Below are 22,256 nucleotides of genomic sequence, written 5' to 3'. Positions count from 1 at the left end.
CCTGAACTGGAGAAAATTTCCCTATACAAATTTGGCTTTATGGAGCACAGAGATGATGCATACCCTATTTTCAACTTCTCTAATTTCATCTGCTTCAGAACTGATGATGAACTGTTTCATGTCATTGTTGATCAGGCTACATGCTGTAAAACAAGTGAGATGTAACATGGAGTGAGAAGCTCTCTAGCATTACTCAAGAAACAACACATGCTAGTATGAGAAGAACAGATAATTTAAAAGATGTAGGAATTCACCATATGCTATATTTATAGCTGTCTCCATCTTGTCCCCTGTTAGAACCCAAATTTTTATTCCAGCTCTAGAAAGAGTTTCTATACAAGATGGCACTCCTTCTTGAAGTTTATCTTCTATAGCAGTTGCACCAATCAAAATAAGGTCCTTCTCTATCAGTTCAGCCACCTGAGGAAGTTGTAATTTATAACAAAATATGAGGAGAAAGGAGAAAAGCAATCCAATATATAAAATAATTCCAAAGGTTGGGAAGAAAATAGAGAATTTCTACTTCTGGTTTGCAAGGCAGTTTCATTGGTTCAGTAATGGAATCACGTGTACAAATTAAAGGTTTGATGGCCAGTACTTGCTTTGGGACATTCTTAAAAATAACATCCATAAATGGTTTCCTAAAAATTGAACCTAAACATACATAGGCACAGTTTACTGGCTACAAAAAGATAAAAACATCAAAATGACCTCAAAATGGAAGTGAGTAAATCACGAAGAATCAAATGGATACTCAACTTCAAAAGAGTCTAAAGTCAATTTGATATTTCAGTGGAAAAATATATAATTTTATCTGCATTCTTGTCCACCATTTATTAATTTAAGGAGGAAAAAAATCTCATGGATCAAAAAAGCTGCTAAATTGAATTTTCAGTTCAAAGTAGCCTTTGCAGGCCAGAAGTAGGACCATTTGGTTTAATAAAAGATTTACCTCAACTTAAGCAGAAATGAATTTACCCTTATAAAAAACTTGAATTCTTTGCTTTTAGTGATTTTATTAATTCTTTATAATTATGATATAGGATGATTAGTCTAATGAAAATTTGCCACAAAGCAAGCATTCATTAACACATTAATTTCAATAAATATGTAAATAGAAAACTTTGGCCTTATGAAAGATCTGAATACTTAGTTTTTAATAACTATATGGGTAGTGTTTGTAGTTGAAAGTAGGATCATTTCGTACAATGAAAGATTTACCACAACTTGAGTATATATATAATCATAGAATATAATGGTTTTGACTTTGAGTTTGGGTGGATCATTAGTGTAAAGATCCCTCTATCCTTTTCCCTTAGAATTGCAACACAGAACAAGCATGCCATATATGCAATGTAAGTGTACCCAAAGCTATGGAGAACCATAAAGACGCTGCTAACCTCAAACTTTACGTTTAGAGGGTGAAAGCATCTTCACTTTTCTTGGGGTCTGTTCATATCAAAATAGTACGGAGGAATAAAGAAGTATTGGATGGGGGGAAAGGGGCCTCAAACACGAGATATGTCAATGGTGCCTATAGACCATGGTCTACAACAGGTATACGATTGACGCATCTCCATAATTTGTACAACTCTGCAATAAACCATGTTTAGAACCTGTTATCATGGTAGAAGATCTAGCTCTCAAGCCGCCACCTTGAAAAACCGAGATCTCAGTTGAGATATGCAATTTTAGGCGTCAACTCGGTGGGTTTCTAGGGTCCCAATTGGGCTGAAATTTGGTATTTAGTCTATTTTAGGCCTTTTGAACACATTGGTGGCCTTTGATTTATCAAAAAACAACCCTAAGTATGATTTCTAAATCTACCCATTGTGTGAAACCGAAATATTGTAAGATTAGGGAATGCAAGGTTATACAACATGTAACATATAACCTTTAAGGCATATAAATGAAAAGCAAGTGTATCAAATGCATCAAATAACCTAAATGTCATCAAAATTCCATCCACATGAGTATCACAATCTCAATTTTCAAGAATAGAATAATAAAATCATACAACCATTAGAAGTTCTATATAAGTTATTAAATCATAAGTTCATAAGACAAGAAGAGAATGATTGATCTTCCTTTGATGTGGTAAATGTGCTAAGAGTAGTTGCAAGTGAAAATCCAGCAAAAATTTCAAAAAAATTGGCGAAAATTGAGAGTTCCAGCGAGATATGGCGAGATCTCGAGCGAGATATCCCAACTATCTGCTCTCGATCTCCATCTTGTCTCACTTCTTTGAAAAAGTGAGAAATCTCGAGATCTCCCACCATGCCTGTTATATACTAACTAAACTGAACTTTAACAAGATCGATGGATTCAACCTTCTCTACAATGCTACCCATGTTTTCCATTGCCTACTGTATCCGACATGTGAAGAGACCCTTTTGAATGTTAGAATCTCCCTATTTGCCAGAAAGAATAAATTTCAGTTTAATGACTTTAAAAATAGGATTCAAAAGCACAGGCACATACCTCCTCCAATTTCTTTTCTCGATCTCTCAAAGAAGACTTCGCTTGTATGAATTTCTCATTCCAGCTTTCATAAAGTTCAGTACCTAAATCCTTGTAAGCTAAGCAAAGTGTACGTAAACCAGATGAACCAAACTGTTCCAAGTGTTCTCTAGTTAAGTTTTTTATGCCATTATTTCCTTCCACCAGTCTTTCATATATGACAGTATCTGCTCCCTGCAAAAGATGGTTTTATCTTATCTTGGTCTCATATTTCAATTTGTCCTTAGCAATGCTGGTCTTAAAAACAAAGAACCATGAGAAATGATCACCTTACAATACAAAACGAGCCTCCCATTTGGATAGCGACATATGACAGACTGACGCTTCCTTGTACTATTAAATGACAAAATGACCATCATTACTACCATTAAGGTACAACACAGAATGATAAGAGAAAATAAGAATAGAAGATTGACGAAACCCACCTATTGAACTCTATAACATTCAGAATCTCGTAAGGGACATCTTGGATTTTACCCATCTTCTCTACATGTGATTCACGAACCATGATTGCAGTTGGTGTCCGCCTGAAAGATGAAACAAAGTCACACTCAATCGAAACATAAAATCGTAGATCAGATATTCAGTTTCTAAATGGCACCAACAAAATATAATACAACAATAAGAGGAAAGCCAGTGGAAGCAGTTTCATTCAGACCCGGTACTGAGATTGACATTATGATATCAGATGCCATATGTGAAGTTCTAACCTATAAAAGAAAAAGCCGAAGTTCTTTGCAGCAGTAACTAAAGCAGCTTCATCTGGAGATGCAGCCTGATATGCAATCTTCTCGGGGGATGGATCACCTTCAGGAAGCACGGTATGGCATATAGCAAGACACCTGAAGAATTCCTACTCAACGAACAAAAAAATTTCAGTGAGATTATCATACAGTGAACATAAATAAGAATATGCAGCGACACATATGCATGGTTCAACAAAGGATACTAGATTATGAACCATATTGATGAAAACCTAAGCAAGATCTAAATAATTTTACATGTGGAAACCATGTTTTAAGAATAATGCAGACGCAGCCTCATAATGCTCACCCAACAGAAGTCCACATGCGATGCACATGAGACGAGATTTTACGTGGTTCACCTGAAGCCCACATCCCAAGAAAATATGGTGTTTTCATTATGAGGAAGAAAATGAGTAGCACCTAACCGTTATTCTACCCCTCTCAACCCTATTAAGACACTATAACTAGTTATAGGTGAAAAATACCTACTTCAAAAGGGGAAATAGCCAAAATGCCCAAAAAGGAACATAAGAAATCTGAATAGTTAGGGAACCACAACCAATCACTTCAAAGGATTTGAAATTCTGAACAAGACCCGCGCCCTACCTGGCGGCGATGGCCAAAGTTGAAAGACAGTCATCTGGGCATGTTTAGGCCCCAAAACATTTCACATTGGGAAAACTGGTCTTCACACAGAAATACTGTGCAATGGCACAAGGGATTTGTAAACTCATGCGGCTTAGGGGATTACTAGTGAGATGGAGACAAAGTTCAAAATCTCGTCTCATCTTGGTGCCTCAACTGATATCGAGATTTCGGCCAACATTCCGATGAAATTTCTGTGGTTTTTGGGTGTGATTTTTGGTGTAACAACTAATTTGAGCCCAATAAACACAATAGCTATGTTGCTCTAACTAAAACCTAACACAAAGTCGTCTTCTTAATTTGCGCACACCCGGCAGTATTTGGGCAAAATTGAATCACATATTTTCACAAATACAAAGATGTATACACAAGAGAAGATTGGAACTTTCATAGAAAAAAATATTGAGAAGTAGTCAAATATAAATTACAATTCACAATTAAAACCCCTTGAAATTCTTGAAATTTCACGAAATACCGAAATTTCATTGGAATTCAGTCAGTTTCAGATCATATATCATCTCGATAAGCTCGAGACTACCAAAATTTCGTGAAATTGAGTACCACGGTTGGAATTATCTTAGAAGACCCTATCTACAACTACTAAGATAACAAAGGTTGGCATTAGTAATGCTCACAATCCAGTTCAGCATGACAGGACAAAGCATATCGAGATTGATAGACATTTCATCAAGAAGAAGCTTGAAGAAGGGATCATTAGTATTCCCTGCTGATGTGTTAAGTAAGGCTTAAATTGAAAGGTTGTTTCGTTTGCTGGTCTTAAAGTTCAGCATGTATGATATATTTGCAACAACTTGAGGGGGAGTATTGAGATCCATATGATTAGGTTATTAGCTATTTAATATAGCATTGATGTTTTTCCCCTTCTTCCCAGTTTAACCTTTTAGGCTTGCAATCACATTATAAACAAGGAAGGCCTCTGTCATTAATGATAAGTTGCATCATTCACCAAACTCTGACTCTGAACTAGATGGAAATGCGTTATCATTTTAATGCAGCAGCTTGCCATCGGGAAATGATTGACCATTTCTAGTGAGGCTGATATGCAGAAAAGCACATCTATAACAGAAAACCAAGCAACTATCACCGAAGCAATCCTTAAAATTACAGACTTATTGTTCAATCATTAGTAAAAAGATGGAATGCCATATGAAATAAGTAGATTTAGAATATTGAATTCTTTCCAATTTCATCCTTAGATCCCACAAAAAATTCAATACAAAGAAGAACAATTAAAATTCACTCAGATTCCAACCAAGTTTTAAAATCAGAACAGAAAAATTACTAGGGCCTCAACCAGCACAATAGAAATAAACCAAGGGAAAATATGTTTAATGGGAACAGGAAAATGATATCTTATGCCCAAATCTTTTTTAAAAGAAACTTCCTTTCTAAAATACAAGTTGTTATCTTACGCCAAGTCACTAGCACATGGAAACAATTCAAACCATAGAAATCATTTAATGGGATGCTAAAATAGTTTTTCAATATGATCCCACTAGTTAATATTACCATGAAAGTATCAGGATTAGGCTCATTCCGCCAAGCACCAAGCATTATCCTAGGATCATCAAAGTTGAAACCCTTCTCATGTACTGCAGTTGCTGATCTTGGCGCCTGTAGAGGACAGAGTGCACCAACCAGAAAATGACGACAAAGCAAAGTATATGTATAAAAGCCTGTAACTTTCAAAAATGGCCTGCAAACATACCTCCTCAATTTTCATGCCCTTCCGCTCAGCAGCTCCTCTTTCTATTTCAGTTATCCCAGTGCCATAAACCTCTCCTCCAATTGAACACTTAAAGAACTCCATCAAGTTTCTAGTTAATGTTCCTGTTTTATCCGAAAATATGAACTCTACCTGTTCAAAGGAGAGATTTCATAGTATAAGACTTAAAACTCGCAATTGCAACAATTCAAATCATGCTAAAAAACACAATTTAACAGTAAGCTCAAAAAAACAGTTTCTCCATATGTCAGCAAAGTAGAGAGTCTAGAGACAAGACAAAAGACAGCTAAAACCATCTAAAGCCACATCTACACTGTAGAAAGGAATGCAGCTATTAAAAGGATTTGATCAATATACCTGTCCTAGCTCCTCATTCAGATTAGATGTTCGAGCCAATGCAGGTGTGTCGGTTTCAGCATGGTACATGTGTAAATCCTTGTTGATATACTGAGTGGATTGAATAAATTTGATCATCTGAAATTTTAAAACACTTCTAAGTACAAAGCAACATATTTATCTGCAAAGTTTCGAGAAAGAAGCATATATCCTTTTCACCAGATGGCATCTGAACTTAATCCAATAAGCAACCCACCTCAATAGAAACATAAAGAGATATAGGAATAATGGTCGAGTACAACGTAATTACAGTAAACATAGTCAGCACAGCAACCTGATAAGAAAAGCAAAATATTAGAAATGTAAGTATGGTATTGACATAAACGTTACCATTTCTTAAGATAATGTGATTGTCCAGAGCACTGATACGTACCAGAAATCTGTTGTTCGGGTTGAATTGACTTTCCACACCTTCACCAAGACCTAAGTAGTAGTATTTCCGATCTATGAACACACCACTGCAAAATTCAACCAAGCAAAAAACAAGGTGACTTCCAACTATTAAAAAAAATCCAAACTTTTGGCAACATATGCAAGGTGTTGCACAGTAATTAACAAAAGCCGCCTTACAATCACCATACCTGCCAATGGAACCAATGAGGCACATACAGAAGAGAGTAGCAAAGAGAGCAAGTATAAGCTTGTCTAGTTTCCTCTCCAATGTACTTCTTTTGGAAGGAACATTCATGGCATTCATCATAACCTGGAATTTACTCCATGAAAACATAACAGCAAAAAAAATTAGGGTCCAAAAAGCATGGAAAGTTACAGAGAGAATGATGTGACACCCAACTGCAAGTAACTGGGATAATGCTAGAGATGTGCTTCACAACATGAAAACGTAAACTGAAAGATCCAAAGAAAGGAACAGAAAAGCAGGATTGATGAATTTGTGGTAAATACAAAAATAATCTAAAACAAAGTGTTTATTTAATTGTGAATATACACCATCACTATGGAAAAATGCAAACCCCCCTCCCCCCCCCGGCGGGAAAAAAAAAGGAGCTCTAAGATAGATGTATCATGATCTGCTTCAATAGATGGATTACTTTATTGCAAGTTCTTTACACATGTAATCATTAAAAGTCAATTTAAGAGAAGAGAGAGTTCTTTTTTTTTGGAAGGGGGGTGGGTGGGTGGGTGGATGAAACTAATTCCATCATTCTATGTATACATACAAGGATCAACAAGGAACTGGGAGGTGAAGAGGAGTTTCCAAAGGAAGCCACAGAGCAGCTGGAAAGAGAGCATACCTTTGTTTCATGCCCAGTAAATATAACAGCCCCAACAATATATTCTGTATTTCGGAGACTGCATCCCTGAGTGAATAAGACTTGTTACATTGACAAGTGAAAAATACCACCAAGACAGAAAGAAAACATAAAACATAAAAAAAGAAAAGAAAAAAAAATCAAAGATGGAAACTTCAAAAGACTAACGTATATGAGTCTCCTACTAGAATGTCACAGAAAATATTCCGCAAAAGCTCTCAAATGGGTCTTTGAGAGGAACAAACATAACTTAAAAAAAAGAAAGTAGAACAAGAAGGAAAAAAAAAGAAAGAAGCAGAAGAAGAAAGAAAGAAAGAAAGAAACTTAACCTATGTAAAAATAATTAAAACAAATCAAAGCAATCTACTTTGTCACAACAGGGGATGTCATGTAAAGATGCATGAAATGAAAGATAACAGCATAAAAAGCAGAAATGGAAAACTTAACCAGAAGTATAAATTCAACTTCTTTAAAGTGCCTTTTGAGAGGAAATTCTCTGAATTTTTATAAATGATCCCCACCAATGAAGAAAAAGAAATTCTTAGGATAAAAAGCAAGTGATTTTCAACCCCCCCCCCCCCCCCCCAACCCAACAAAAGACTCCTATCGCCAAAAAGAATGGAAGAATCAAGTTTTTATCAAATTCAATACTATAAGAACAACATGGAAACATAAACAAACTCTTCAGTCACTACAGAGAAGTTACACCAGATGAGCCCTTAGCAGTGACAAGACAGGACTGAGACACATATTTCCAACAGAGCATCCAAGGACCATGAAAAGCACAATGAGCCTCATTAACGACAACCAAAAAGAAGGGGAGGAAAATTAAAAAGGCAGAAGTTAAACCATACTCGCAACAATAATTGATTTGGAGAAAGGGGCAATGTTTGCTTCTGGATAATAAGGTTGCCGGTGAAGGTGTACAAAGAGTTATTTGGTTGTTCACATTGTACTTCCCCTGCATTCAAGATAACAATCACCATGAGAATAATATTGCAAGGGCAACAATTACTCAATTCGATAACAAAATAAAAACAAATACATGAATTTGCAATAGTTAGGATTGTAAGACGAACATCCATGCAAAAAGGAAGGCAAACTCATAAAACCTTGACAGATAAACCACATCTTCAATTCCAGCTGAACGTTCTTCTGTATGGCACCTAACATGCAATGCAATCAAAGTGTTGACTAACCGATGACCGAACAACTGGGGCCCACTCCAAAGTGGCGCACCTAGGGCTGGCCAAACTCTCCAAGAGGGGTAGTTTGGTCCATCCCAGCCCTAATTAGTTGCTGATTTTAATTTTCAGTGGAGTCTTGGTCAGTTAGGAGTCTAGTTCAAAGATGAGTTCTTGAGTCCCTTGGAATCTTCTATTAAGATAACTCTAATCATTCTTTACTTACAAGAAGAGTTCCTTTAGTACTTGGGTCTTAGGAGGAATCTAATTTCAAAGAGATTCCGTTAGATCTTTAATCATTTATTTGGACAGTCAAGATTAATTGTAAGGGGTTCCTAACTACAAAGCAAACCCACTTAGGTTTAGAGTCTTTTAGTAGGCTATAAGTAGGCCTATTCTTTCGTTGTAATTTTCAAGTCTGATTATTTGAACAAGAATATTTGAGTTGAGGACCGTGGTTCCTGTTGAGGGGGCCATGGTGGATATAAAGTTAAGTTTCTTCTTCAAAGATCAGCAACAACTTCTGTCTAGCACTCTTCTTCCATTCTACATCATCTTTTCGAGTCTCTAAAGCAGTCTACAAGTACAGTAGATTCCACCCCCTTCCCTCACCTCCCAACCCATCACACCCTTCTCCCAGCCCCTCCCATGCTTGAGCGACTCTAAAGATCTCCCCACCTTTGATGTCACACCCTTAGCAGCAGCTTCCCCAGCCTCCGACAGCCCCTAATCCCCTGGTCACTCCCCCACCGCTCCCCTACCCTGCTGCCCCTTCTTTCCCTTTCTCCTCCCCTCCCCTGTTTGGGTTTGCAACATATCGGGGGGGGGGGGGGGGGAGAAAGAAGAAAATAAAAGAAAAGAACAAGAAAGAGAGTACAAGATTGCCCAACAACTTTCCCCTTTTCAGAGATCCAACCCATTGCCCTCCCAAGAGTCATTCCTATAACCTCCCATCCGCAAGCTTCCTATCGTCTTCCCATCTTACCTAGTGTGAGTTTGGATATCCTATTATCAAGTAAACCATCCCATCTAGTGTTTTGATAAAACCCTAATTTTTCCCTTTTACTATATTATCCCAACCCATTCGCTTTGTAACATGAGAACTTTCCCACATTAATTTAGATTGATCCTTTTCACTCCATATCCCTCCTAAGAGATTCCAACAACTTTCTTGGTTACCCATAAGCATCCCATAATATTTTTAATTTATTTGCTGGAAGATTCTTGACTAACCCTCAATTTTAGGGAATTCTTCCAAGAAACTCTAACCCTTAAATTGGGTTTACATCAATTGGTATCAGAGATGCAGCTTCCAGCAATTCCTAGCACCCCATGTCAGAGCTATAAATTCAGAGTTATAGATGAATAGTAGTAGTATAGAGGAACCAACTAAAAACTACTTAGTATGCTGTTAGGAACCTGTGAATCGAACAGCAGAAATACTAATAGGGTTCAATAACTGGACTAATATCTGAATTACTTGAATAAGAATAACCGCAAGAAACTAAAGATAACATTGGTTTCACCCCCACAGCAAAGGGTGCCCTCAGCCAAAGGCTGCCCAAACCCCGCATACAATAACTGATAACCCCTACTCACATCTTTTCCCCCTTTTATAAGTTAACCTCACTCCTCTTTCTCTCCCCCCCCCCCCCTCTCTCTTTCCATGTGGCATCTTCCCAGAGTCCTAACATATGCATAGAGAGATAATGCAACAACAAAGGCTCTAGAGATTCACGAGTTAGAGACTTATGATGGTGTCAATGATTTTCAATTTTTTACGAGTGCTTGTATGATCTTGGTAGTTAATTTGATTGGCATTATTATTCAGAAAATGGCTAGATGGTTTGAGTATAATCAATTCATTGGCATGCCGAGAATAGTGAAACTATAAAAGAAGACGAATGAGTTATAAGGATAATGAAAATGGTTGTCAAGGCGGCAAGGCGACCAAAGCGGTTGGGGTCCCACCTAACCGATTATGAGACAAACGGCGCCTAGGCGGCAATAAGGCGATCAAAGCGGTTGGGTCAAATTTTTTCAATACAACTACTTTTAAACTCATAAATATTTATCATAAGCTAAACCAACATTCAAGAATCATATTCATCCAAAAAAAGAGCATTCAAGAGTCAAATCTATGAAAGATTATCCAAAAAAGAACAACAAACATAAGTTCATCTCCCCCACCTTAGTCTCACACATGTTTGGAATTCTCTCCCCCCTATCCTTAACCTTCCCTGAGATACCACCATTTGGTCCCCTTCGCTGTCCAAATCTTTTACCACTTCCTCCGCATGGAGCCTTCTCCGCTCTCCCCATCCCCCTGTCCCCTAGTCCCATTTGGTTTGGTTCAAAGGTCACATCCCCCATCATACCCTCATCCTTTGGAGAGCTCTCAACCGTGCTCTCCTACCCAATCCTTCCTCATCAGCCGCTTTATCCCCGCCAACCCTAGCTGTACCCTTTGCTGGAGTGGTTCAGAGGACATTGACCACCTTTTCTTCTCCTGTCCCTTCTCTCGTTCCCTATGGGATAGAACCCTTGCATCCATTTGGCCTCGCTCGAGACACTCACACGGGTTTGTTCGTGATTGGTCTTGGATCTCAAGGAACCTTGCCGGTCACTCCATATGCGATCGCCTTGGCAAGCTAGTCTTTAGTGCCGCCATCCATCACATTTAGTGGGAGCGCAACCTTAAAAGATGGACTCCCAAATCTCGTTCCTTAGACTTGATTTGGAAAGCCATCTACTTTGATGTATCTTCTAGATTGCTATCCCTCCCCCATCCCCCTATTGCCGACACCCCCAAAAATAGGTTAATTGTTAGTTTATAGGGCCTCAGCTGCTCTCTCATCTCCCCCTCTTGAGCTCCTTGCTCCCCCCCCCCCCCTTTATTTCAGTCCCTTTGTAATCTTCTCTTGTTGTGTTGCTTGTTGCTTTTAATATATTATTTATTCGTCCAAAAAAAAAAAAAAACATAAGTTCATCTCTATAAGCATCATAACATATGACTATGACGTATATCAAATTATAAGTATGAAAAAGAAAGTAGTAATTTTATATTTTTACTCACTTTTACCCAATTCTGAAATGACTACTTATTAAATTCGTATATGGTTTTGTAGAATAAAATTTGATTGAAAAAAAATATTAATATGTACAAAATGTCAAAAAAAGTGAGCACTTTGGCATTTAGGCGCACAAGGCGACAAAGTGGTAGTGTTTAGGCCAAAAAGCAGTTGAAAAATTGCATGTCAACAAAGTGGTGGCAAATAATAAGGTTGAAAAACCACCTTACTACCTAGGCGGACACTTTGAAGACCATTGGTAATGAACCCAACACTTGGAAAGAGATGTCAAAAGCTTTGAGCGATCTATTTTTGCTACATGACGGTAATAACCCTACTCTCCCCAACAACGGTGCCACCAAAAGTTTGCAAAATTTGACGGAAGAAACAAGGAGAACTAGTAAAGAGGAAAAAGCAACAGGGATAATCATATTAGCAAACTCAGGTATGGAAACCCCTAGTTTGAAGATATAGAGAGGTCCCATCATCACTCCCCCATCCACTTTGGAAGAGCTCATAGGTCTTACTACATTCATGACTATGACTTAGAGCCACACAACCACCAAAATATTGTCCATAGGAGGGATGCACCATCTACCAATACTTCCAACTCTTTTCAATACCCTCCAAGGACAGAGTATATGTGAAATGATACAGCAATGAAGTGTCTATAACAAGGATCACCTAGCCAGCGAGTGCCCTCATAGAAGGGGAGACAGTTTCCCAAATCCACCAACTAGTTCCTGAAGAAGTCCTTTGTCCACCTGTAGAGGCAGCCCTAGAAGATTCCAGCGATAAGGTAGCACACTTGGACGAATGCCAAGGTCTTAGTAAGATGACACAAAAATAAAGCTGCCGTCAAAGCCAATTACAGTCATGCTAGAAGAGTTTGATGCCCTTATAGAGTACAGAGACATGGCCAAATCAGCAACACTGAAAGCAGAGGTAACTGATGAGGTACCCACTCCACCAATGGTGCTCTCTGCCCTTGACCTTAAGGGTAGAGTAATGCTGCCACGGATATCAAGGCCACACCAGCCCCTATTCCTTACAAAATAGGCCCTCCCTTGGGTTTCAAAATTTTTCTTGAAGGAGATACTACAAAGATTCTCAAAGCTATAGCTATGATACTAAATGAGGTGGTGACAAGGAAGGACTCTAATAGCATGCCCATTCACTTCATCTTTCCTCAGGTTTTTGACAAAAAGGCCCTTAGGATTGACGATTTCATCCCCACCAAAACTACCATACCAGACGTTCTATCTTAGAGCAGTACTAGCAGCAAAGCACCTACTACATTAGGAGATGAATGCTTTCAAGAAGATGCGGACAAGCTCACACCAAACATCTCTAGAGAATCAAACCAAGATCATTTGACCAGCACATCCATCAGGAGATGAATGCTTTCAAGAAGGGGAGAACTGATGTCAACAAGAATTCAACCCCTAGCCAAACCCCTAGAGTGGGCCTCAAGGCCAATCCAAAGAGGTGCACCTAGGGTTGGCCGAACCCTCCAAGATGGATAGTTTGGTCCATCCCATCCCTAATTAGTTGCTGATTTTAATTTTTGGAATTGTCTTTTTAATTTTCAAAAGAGTCCTGGTCAATCAGGAGCTAGTTTAGGTCAAAGTGAGTTCCTGAGTCCATAGAAATCTTCTTTTAAAAACTCTTATCAGTATTCATTTAGAAGAAGAGTTCCTTTAGTATTTGAGTCTTGGAGGTTCAAGGAGATTCCTTTAGATCTTTAATTACTTATTTGGACGGTCAAGATTAATTGTAAGGGGATCCTAATCTAAAAAGGAAACAAACTTAGGTTTAGAGTCTTCTAGTAGGCTATAAATAGCTTATTCTTTCTTTATAATTTTCAAGTCTGATTATTTGAATAAGAATATTTGAGTTGAGGACCGTGGTTCTTGTTGGGGGGCCATGGTGGATTTAAAGTTAATTTTCTATTAGAATATTAATAAAATATTCCACATAAGATGGGCTTCATTGATTGTGTTACACTCCAATTTGGTTTCCTTATTGGTTTGATATGAGTAATATATGGTTACTAAACTCTTATATGGACTGACTAGTGTGGGCTAATAGGGACTGTTGGACCTTGATGGACGATCTAATGAGTTTGTCTATAAAGGATGCTAGGTCCCTCCTCTAAACCCTAATGCATCACATTATTCTCTGCACATAAAGTGTTAGTTTAGAGAGGTTGTTCCATCAAGCCAGTGAATAGGGAGGAGTCTAGAGGAGAAGATCTAGCATCAAGTTGATCACAGAATCAACTTCAGGTTCTTCTTCGTGGGAGACTAAAGAAGAGATTCCGTTGCACTTCGTGTCCAATGGATTATAAAGAAGGTATGTTCATCGTCTTGTACTGTTATTATGCTAAGGTGCTTTTAATCGATCTATGTGATCTTGGATAGATTTATTCGTACAGTTTCTTCTTCAAATATCAGCAGCAACATTCTGTCTTAGCACTCTTCTTGCAGTCTCCATCATCTTTTTCAAGAGTCTAAAGCAGCCTCCAAGTAAGTACAGCAGACCCCACCCCTTTCCCTCACCTCCCAACCCATCGCACCCCTCCCCTGCTTGTGCAACCCTAAAGTCCACCCCCGTTGCTGCCACACCACTGCAGCAGCTTCCCGAGCCCCCGATAGCCCCTAAACCCCTCCCTCAGACCCCTACAATCCTTCCTGGTCACTCACCCACCCCTCCCCTACCCTGCTCCCCCCTTCTTTCCTTCCCTCTTCTTCATTGCAAGTTTGCAACCCTTCCCTCCCCTGTTTGGGCTTGTGGCAGATATGGGAAAAAAAAAGAAAGAAAGAAGAAAAAAGAAAGACAATAAAAGAAAAGAACAAGAAAGAGAGTACAATATTGCCCAAGATCTTTCCCCTTTTCAGAGATCCAACCCATAGCCCTCTCCAAATCCTTCCAAAACCCAACCGCAGGCTTCCTATCCTTTTTGCATCTTACCTAGCGTAGGTTTGATGATCCTATTATCAAGTAAACCATCCCATCTTGGGTTTTGATAAAACCCTAGTTTTTCCCTTTTCCCAAATTATCCAAACCCATTACTTTGTGATATTAAAACTTCCCCACATTAATTTAGATTGATCCTTTTCACCTCATATCCCTTCTAAGAGATTCCAACAACTTTCTTGGTTACCCATAGGCATACCATAATATTTTTAATTTATTTTCGAGGAGATTCTGGGCAAACCCTCAATTTTAGGGAATTCTTCCAAGAAACCCTAACCCCAAAATTGAGTTTACATCTTCAGCGACTCTTGCTGCTGCCAATTCTGCAGTCAGCTGAGTTGACAAGCATGACATTATTGATGTCTGATTGTCAAAACTTGAAATCATTGACTCTGTTTTTGAGCCTTTGACAAATCATAAAGTGTGAAAATACATGAAAATGTTAACTTGTTTAAATATCATGCATAGGATAAAGGATTCAAATACAAATAAAAAAACAACAGATGTTACTGAAGACTGATTTATGCTTCTGGTCAAGTCTAACTTTCTTATGAAACCCATCTGAAGATGACACAAGGGATATGATACCATTCGAAATCAAGCAGGAAGAAATCTTGTATTGCTTATTTCTCCAAATTAGTTTGATGGAGTGCTCTTTAAACAAATCTCAGTAAGGATTTAGTCCTAAAACACTGATCCAAGTGAACTGAACGCAACACAGTGAGTAACTAGAGAAGATTAAACCTTTGAATTCATATGCCTTCTCAGGACTCAAATAATCCCAAGTCTTTTCCAGTGCTTTTCGGATCTTCAAATTTGTCTCACCATCAAGATTTGCAGTCTGGGGGGAAAAAAGAAGCCACATGCCCACAAGTGTTTATGTGCACATGAGCACACAGGAAGAGAGTCAAAACCAAAATAGCACAAACAAAATATTGTCAGAAACCATGTATGCTTTAGAGCAGCCATATGTACACTACAAAGCATAAACAAAAGGAAATGATAAAGAACCTCAATGTAGCAAACACCATCTGGATTTGAGCTAGCAAGGAACAGTATATCAGCAGGAAAGAACCCATCCTGTTTAACCTGAAATCAATGCAATAATCAGATTCATAGTTCATGATATAAGCTACAACTGTGATCAAGAAATAGTCCTAGCAATTTGCAACATGAAACTATTTCAAGGAATATTTACCTAGTTAGAAAAGTAATTTATATAATATATTTTCAATCACAAGGAATCCTAAGCCTGTATGCATGCCCTTAGTCGTAAAGGTTCTATGTATAAATCATTCAAACTTCTTCACTATATGAGATGAGAAGAGACTCAACTAAGTATTCCATGCAGACTTGGTCTTTTCTAAGCCTTTCTAGCCTTGCCTCTAATCATTTCTTTTACCTTGCAAGTAAAGCCTTTGACTGGAAAAAAAATATGCAATGGCCAAGTGAAGAATTATCACTAGACCATTGCAGAATTTCTGACAGAATTAGCAATAATAATGACTTGTTCAAGCATAGCAGTATCTCCTATGATATCAAAATATTATGGTATCCACTCATCTCCAAAAGAAAAACTGTGTACCCCAACTCATACATCTTAAGATTATGTGAAAAGGGATGCGGGCAACATAAAGTTGGTTAACTTACTCTAACAATGTCCCCAACCTGCAGCTTCCTCCAGGGAACACTTTCCCATCTCTGGCCTTGCAAAACATCCACGGGGGTACTATTGATCACTCTGTCGTTAATTAAACGTTTCTGTTTTACAGTACAAGGAAAAGAAACAATCAACTTTAAATAATTATTCTGCTCTGAAACATGAAATATCCAATAAACAACAAAAGATGGAAACAACTAAACCCAGTGGTTTTGAAACTTCCCAAAAAACAAAAAATACTCCCTACTTAAAATGGAAGGACCCAGGTTTTTGGCAGCGCTTCAATGCGGCAATTCACTCAGGACTTAAAAATTGGACAAGTGAAGAATTATCACTAGTCATGGCTTTGTTTTCAGAATAATCTTGCTTCTCTAAAGGTCAATATGACCCTTCACCAAATAGTTCAAATGAAATGATGGAAGAACATATATAGTTAAAATGAAAAGACCCATATACAATGGGTCATGGGCCTCGTGGCTGAGAAGGGCCACAAAATTCTTTCACAAGGACTATCCAGGTTATTCCCATCTAGCCCAATTGACCAACTGCCATTCCTACATAGCACTCATGGTGGTTTAAGAAGAATAATTTCCAGCTTTGTATATCCTAGAAACCTTCTTCCTAAAATATAAACATAAATATCTCAACAAAAACAAATCTCACAAAGTATAGTAGCATTATATCCTTGATGTGTATAACTTACCCAGTCTTCAAAAGCCTCCTTTACAAGGGAGACAAAAAGCACGAGACTCAGTGGTACCACATTTGTTACAGGATTTACAGGACTGCCACAAAAACAGCAATTATTCAAAACCACATACAAAAAATATATATGTGTGTATGTATGTATGTATGTATATATTTGTGTGTATGATGAATAAAATCTGTTATGCATTCATATCCGAAAATGTTAGCGCAAATAAAATTTCCAATCAAACAGGCTTAAAATAAAGATAATAAATATTTTTATTTTTATTATTATTTTTTTTTGGGGGGGGGGGGGGGGGCACAAGCAAGTAAATTCAAAAGAAACTAGCTAACTCCAACAAAATACCTCATCGGTGTTGTAGATAAGATAGAGATCATAAGAAAGTATAAATTAGCTACCCGCCTGAACTGTCAACATGAACAGAGAGGAAACATTTTAGAAGAAGTTAGGTGGGATGAGACCAACGCAGTTTTTCACATTAAGGAGTATATGATAAAGAAGGATCCAGTTAATAGTTCATTACCTAAAAACAGATCTATTTAACCCATAGGTTCAGGGCATATTACCTGTTCAAACAACCCTTTCGGTACAAAGGTAAGGAGGCTATACTTTGTGGTTGATACAGAATTCCCCTGAAAGATTTTTGAATTAGATACATCATAATAAAGAAATGAGCAATAGCTAACTCATGAAATAAGGCAAGCCAGTTATAAAAGAGAGCTGCAAATCAAAACTACCAAGATGTTGAAAAATAGAAGTATAAAAAGAAGGTTCACACCTCGCGGTGCTTACACCTCTCGCCTATCGAAGTTCTGTTCAAAAACCTCGTACGAGAACTTGTATAGAGAAGGATTTCCCGCGGCGCAGCAGTTCTTCCATACCAACTAACTAATGATGCCCCCATACTATAACTTAATTACAATGCCATCCCCTGTACTTTTTGAAATTACTAGTTGAACCTTAGAATTTGCCTGCATTTACTATTGCTTCCTACTGTTAAGCTTTGTTTGTTAACTGATGACATGGCATGTTTACATTTTTCAAGAATCTCGAAATAACTCTGAGATGTGTTATTTCTTATTTATCCATTAGGTTAAATTACAAAATTACCCTTTTCTAAAACACTTAATTCACTCTCCTATCTCACTTCCCTCCGTCCACAGCTCCGGTAGTAGCAATACCTGCAGAACATCTCTGGACATGTTCTGCTGTTCCTTGGAAGGAAAAAGCTCGAGAAAATGAAGAAAATGTGCCTGATAAAAATCATGAACCAAGGTCTCAACAACTCCAGAAACATTTTCACCTACTCCACCTTCATTGTAAACATAATGTCAAGAGGAGATCAAGAGCAATGCCTGTAATTATTATGTGCTTTAATAGCAGGAGGTCAAGATATTGAGAGCAATGCATGGTTTCAGTACAAAAATGAACTAACCCTAGAAAGTAAACAAAAACCGATAGGAAAGAAGGCAATGGAGAAGGAAGTATACAGACATCACTGCTAAATGAATAAGATGGTGTGGAAGTTAAGACGAAGTGGAAGGGAAAGAAGGCATTGGTGAATTGGGTCTCTCTCCCTATCCCTTCCTCCCTCTCCAAAAGAGGTACATGAAGAGTAATGAGAGAACAGTATAGATAAGGGATAAAGACATTGTGAAGAGATGGGATGAATATATTTATCCACTAAATGAAGATAAGTCAAGATGAAATGTAAGGATTGACTATATCACTCAACAAAGACACAAGAGCATTTAAAGGACTACCCCTAGTTCTTCTAATTCCTTCAATCTGGATTAAATCGCTTCTCCGCACAAGAGCATTTAAGGGCCTCAGCTGAACATGGCCATGCAACCTTAATCTACTTTCTCGTAGCAAATCGTTTGCCGGTCTATATGGTGCTTCTTAACAGCCCAACGCTCTGCACCATAATCATAGCTGGTTGTACGATGGTCCTATAGAGTTTCCCTTTGAGCATTAAAGGAATAAATCAATCACACACAAGACCCCAGATGCACGTCTCCATTTCATCCACCCTATTTTAATTCTTTGGGAAACATCATCCTTTATATCACCATTTTTTTAACCAAGGTATCTAAAATAATCAATTTTTGGAATCTCCTTCTCATTAAGTCTCACAACCTCATCATCCGCCCAATGATGACCAAAGTTACATAACAGATATTTCATCTTCATTTTATTTAGTTTAAAGCCTTTAGATTCCAAAGATGCTCTCCATAATTTTAATTTTGTATTAATCTCTACTTGTCTCATCTACCAAAACAATATCATCGATAAAAAGCATAAACCAATAAACCTCATCTTGAATGTCTTTGGTTAAATCATCCATTATAAGCGCAAGTAAATATGGGCTAAACTGATCCTTGATGTAGCCCAACTGCAATTGAGAATTCACAACCTTGTTCTCCCATTGTTTACACTTGTCTCCAAACCATCATACATAACTTACCAAATTAACGCTTTAGCGGCTCTATCATAGGCTTTCTCTAGATCAATAAAGCCCATACGAAGATCTTTCTTACACTCTCTATACATTTCCATAAGTCTACCAATAAGGTAAATAGCTTCCATTTTAGATCTTCCCAGCATAGAACCAAATTGGTTCTCCATAATAGTGTTTTCTTATCTCAAACCGTTTTCAATTACTCTCTCCCATAATTTCATATTATGACTCATTAGTTTGATGCCTTTATAGTTGTTATAGCTTTGAATATCTCCTTTATTTGTGTAGTTGGGACCACAACGCTTCTCTTCCATTCATCTCGCATTTTCCTTATTCTCATAATCTTATTAAGCAACTTGGTTAGCCAAACTAGCCCAAATGTTCCTCAGGTGTTCCATACTTTTATAGGGATTTCATTAGGACCTTGTGTTTTGCCTACTAAGTCACTACTAAGGAAATTGATGATGACACAGGAAATTGGGCTCTCTACCAACCCACCCTGCTCCTTGGCCTCTCTTGGCCCAATCTCTTCCCCTGAGAAACCCCCGCCTAACCCCACCATGCTAAAAAAAACCCTGTTCAGCACACCTCCCCACCATAAAGCAATCATACATACAAAAAATAAACCCTTAAGCTGTCACAACAAGAGTATGATGTCTCTATCTTTGTCTTTCACTCTTGTCATGGAAAACCCCACACTCCACCAATTTCCTCGGTGATAACTCATGACCTAAATCCATATTGGCAGAAGATATAGACAAGCACAGCCTAAATAAATGGAAACTCCCACCCACAACCGCATCAAATTGCCTTAACATCAAAGAACTTGGGAATATCCATCGTCCAATTAAATCCCAATACTCTGCATGAGCCAACTAACTCAGCAATTTCAATCTCCAACAAGCAACTTATGATCAAGTTTAGTTTCTTAATCTAACATTTGGTGGCATGTCAATCGGATTTGTTCTTTGTTGGATCTAGAAATCGGAAGTTAGGACTGCAACAATGAAGAAGTGGGTCAGGCTTTTCAAAACCATATCCGAGACCAGAACGCTCTTACCCAAGCCTATTCCTGCCCTGACCTTGACTAAGGGCCTAATATTCTTGTCTCTGAGCTAAAACCCTGACAGGTAAAGCCAGGCCCAATCTGACCCTAATTTTCCCCAATTGGACCGAGACAAAATGGGTTGGCCTTGTCCTCGATAGGCCCTATTCTTGACCTTCACCCTGGCCCTGGCCATAACAAATTTGATATAAAAGTTTCACTGTTTGAACCTAGAAGAAAATATAAAAGTAGATAGCATTAACCCTTAAACAAGATAACATTTTGGCAATGATTCCCTTCTCAATCCCTTTGCAAGTTTATTTCATGTTCATTTGGAATCAGGGCCAAAAATCAAGGATAGATCGGGATGGGTCGAGTGGGACGAACACCAATCTCAAGCTTGCCCTTGGCTCTAATTTAGGGATGGAATATTTGGCCCTGACCCGCTCTCAAGGCCAAATCTTGAGCCATGTCCTTGTTTGGGCTCCGGGTGAGTCAAGGCCACATGGGCCAAACTTGCACCCGCATTGGAAGTTTTGCAGCTGTTGGCAATGTCTATTGACATAATAATACTAACTCAATTGAAGTGAAGATTTATTTATCTAAGAGATTATCAAGTAAATTTTCCTATTTGAAACGTGTAGTTTTTCTAACATTGAAACTGTTGATTTAGTTTGTTCAAATTCTAGTCACAACTGTCTCTTTTTCTAGTTTTTATCTTCTAGAGTGGGTGCTTTTATTGTTAGCCCATAGCTGAATGAAAATATGTTCAAATCCCCACATATCCAAAAATTATTTGTAAAAGATAGTTCCACAATGCTATTCTGCCACACACAGATTAATTAGTGTCGAACTAGACTTAAACAAACAAGGTTGAGGTGATAATCAAGTAAAGCCTTTTTCCCTTCTTCTTCTTTTTTTGGTTGGGGGTATAGAAGACTAACTCATGGTTCTGTATATCACTGTCACCATAATTAACATCAACAGCGGTACCTGTCACAGCCACCAAACTCAAAACTAACATCTTCCTAATTTGATAAGTTGATGATATATTACATCTTTACCAAGTATAAGGAAATTGCATTCAGCAAATCTACTTAACAATACGAGAGTCGTCAGTTCTTGGACTTTAGAGCCATGATTAAGGAGTGTTATCTACTGATGTTCAAGAATCTATCTCAATATCAATACTGAAAACCAAAATTAATCATCTCAAAACTTTCCTTTCTCTTTCCTTTATTTTCTTGAGCGGTTCTATTCAAATAATTAGTAGTCTTTGCCATGACATTTCCGCGACAATTCAGTCGAAAGTTTCTTCAAAATTGTCCGCAATTGATTAAAAGAAAGATGGAAGAAGGAGAACAGATCGGGAATGGATCGAATAGTACCAACCTTGAACCTGACAATTTGATTCGCCTCTCGATCATTGCAGTAGATGGTGCGATGACCAGGTGCCTGTGGTTGGACCCGACCAAGACGAACAGTACGCGAAGAAGGTTGGTGCTCGTTCGAGGTAGAGGGAAGCCTTGTGAAACTTCCAAGACCTTGAATTTGTGATCTCGAAGACCTAATCCTATCCCACCCTCTCATTTTCTTTTTGGCAATCAGAAATTTGCCAGAAGCAAAAAGAACACAGATCGAGAAAGCAAATCGACAGAGATAGAGGAGAGTGATGAGGAGCAGTTAACGGAATTCGATTGGTTAACACTGCAAAAACGTTTCTTGCCGTTCACCTTTCCATTAATTTTGAGTTTTCCAGTTTGAATCTCTTCGCGTGGGCCATGGAACATGGCACTCCAACTATCTTACCAATAATAACCAG

The 22,256-nt window shown here is 38.1% G+C and overlaps 1 protein-coding gene across 1 annotated transcript in view; it reads right to left on the bottom strand.

Moving 5' to 3' along the window:
- The window catches only part of LOC149006861 (phospholipid-transporting ATPase 3-like), a 33,259-nt gene extending 11,012 nt beyond the window's left edge, over window positions 1–22,247 (bottom strand). Inside the window, exons 1-21 of the mRNA XM_089164916.1 lie at window positions 21,827–22,247; window positions 17,495–17,560; window positions 17,274–17,335; window positions 16,923–17,004; window positions 16,210–16,320; window positions 15,571–15,648; window positions 15,304–15,400; window positions 8,180–8,286; window positions 7,308–7,373; window positions 6,636–6,757; window positions 6,428–6,512; window positions 6,251–6,328; window positions 6,016–6,132; window positions 5,641–5,790; window positions 5,442–5,546; window positions 3,231–3,373; window positions 2,946–3,047; window positions 2,790–2,853; window positions 2,482–2,694; window positions 255–420; window positions 64–143 (exon numbers count right to left, since the gene is read on the bottom strand). Of these exons, the coding sequence (XP_089021042.1) occupies window positions 64–143; window positions 255–420; window positions 2,482–2,694; window positions 2,790–2,853; window positions 2,946–3,047; window positions 3,231–3,373; window positions 5,442–5,546; window positions 5,641–5,790; window positions 6,016–6,132; window positions 6,251–6,328; window positions 6,428–6,512; window positions 6,636–6,757; window positions 7,308–7,373; window positions 8,180–8,286; window positions 15,304–15,400; window positions 15,571–15,648; window positions 16,210–16,320; window positions 16,923–17,004; window positions 17,274–17,335; window positions 17,495–17,560; window positions 21,827–22,024 (2,292 nt within the window). The 5' untranslated portion in view covers window positions 22,025–22,247. The remainder of the gene's footprint in view (window positions 1–63; window positions 144–254; window positions 421–2,481; window positions 2,695–2,789; window positions 2,854–2,945; window positions 3,048–3,230; window positions 3,374–5,441; window positions 5,547–5,640; window positions 5,791–6,015; window positions 6,133–6,250; window positions 6,329–6,427; window positions 6,513–6,635; window positions 6,758–7,307; window positions 7,374–8,179; window positions 8,287–15,303; window positions 15,401–15,570; window positions 15,649–16,209; window positions 16,321–16,922; window positions 17,005–17,273; window positions 17,336–17,494; window positions 17,561–21,826) is intronic.
- Between the last annotated feature and the right edge of the window lie 9 nt (window positions 22,248–22,256).

The sequence above is a fragment of the Hakea prostrata genome, chromosome 8 (genome assembly GCF_041222555.1).
Source record: "Hakea prostrata isolate BN-2017 chromosome 8, UWA_Hpros_2, whole genome shotgun sequence".
NCBI classification, from domain to species: Eukaryota; Viridiplantae; Streptophyta; class Magnoliopsida; order Proteales; family Proteaceae; genus Hakea; species Hakea prostrata.
This window is presented reverse-complemented; position numbering and strand designations above follow the sequence as displayed.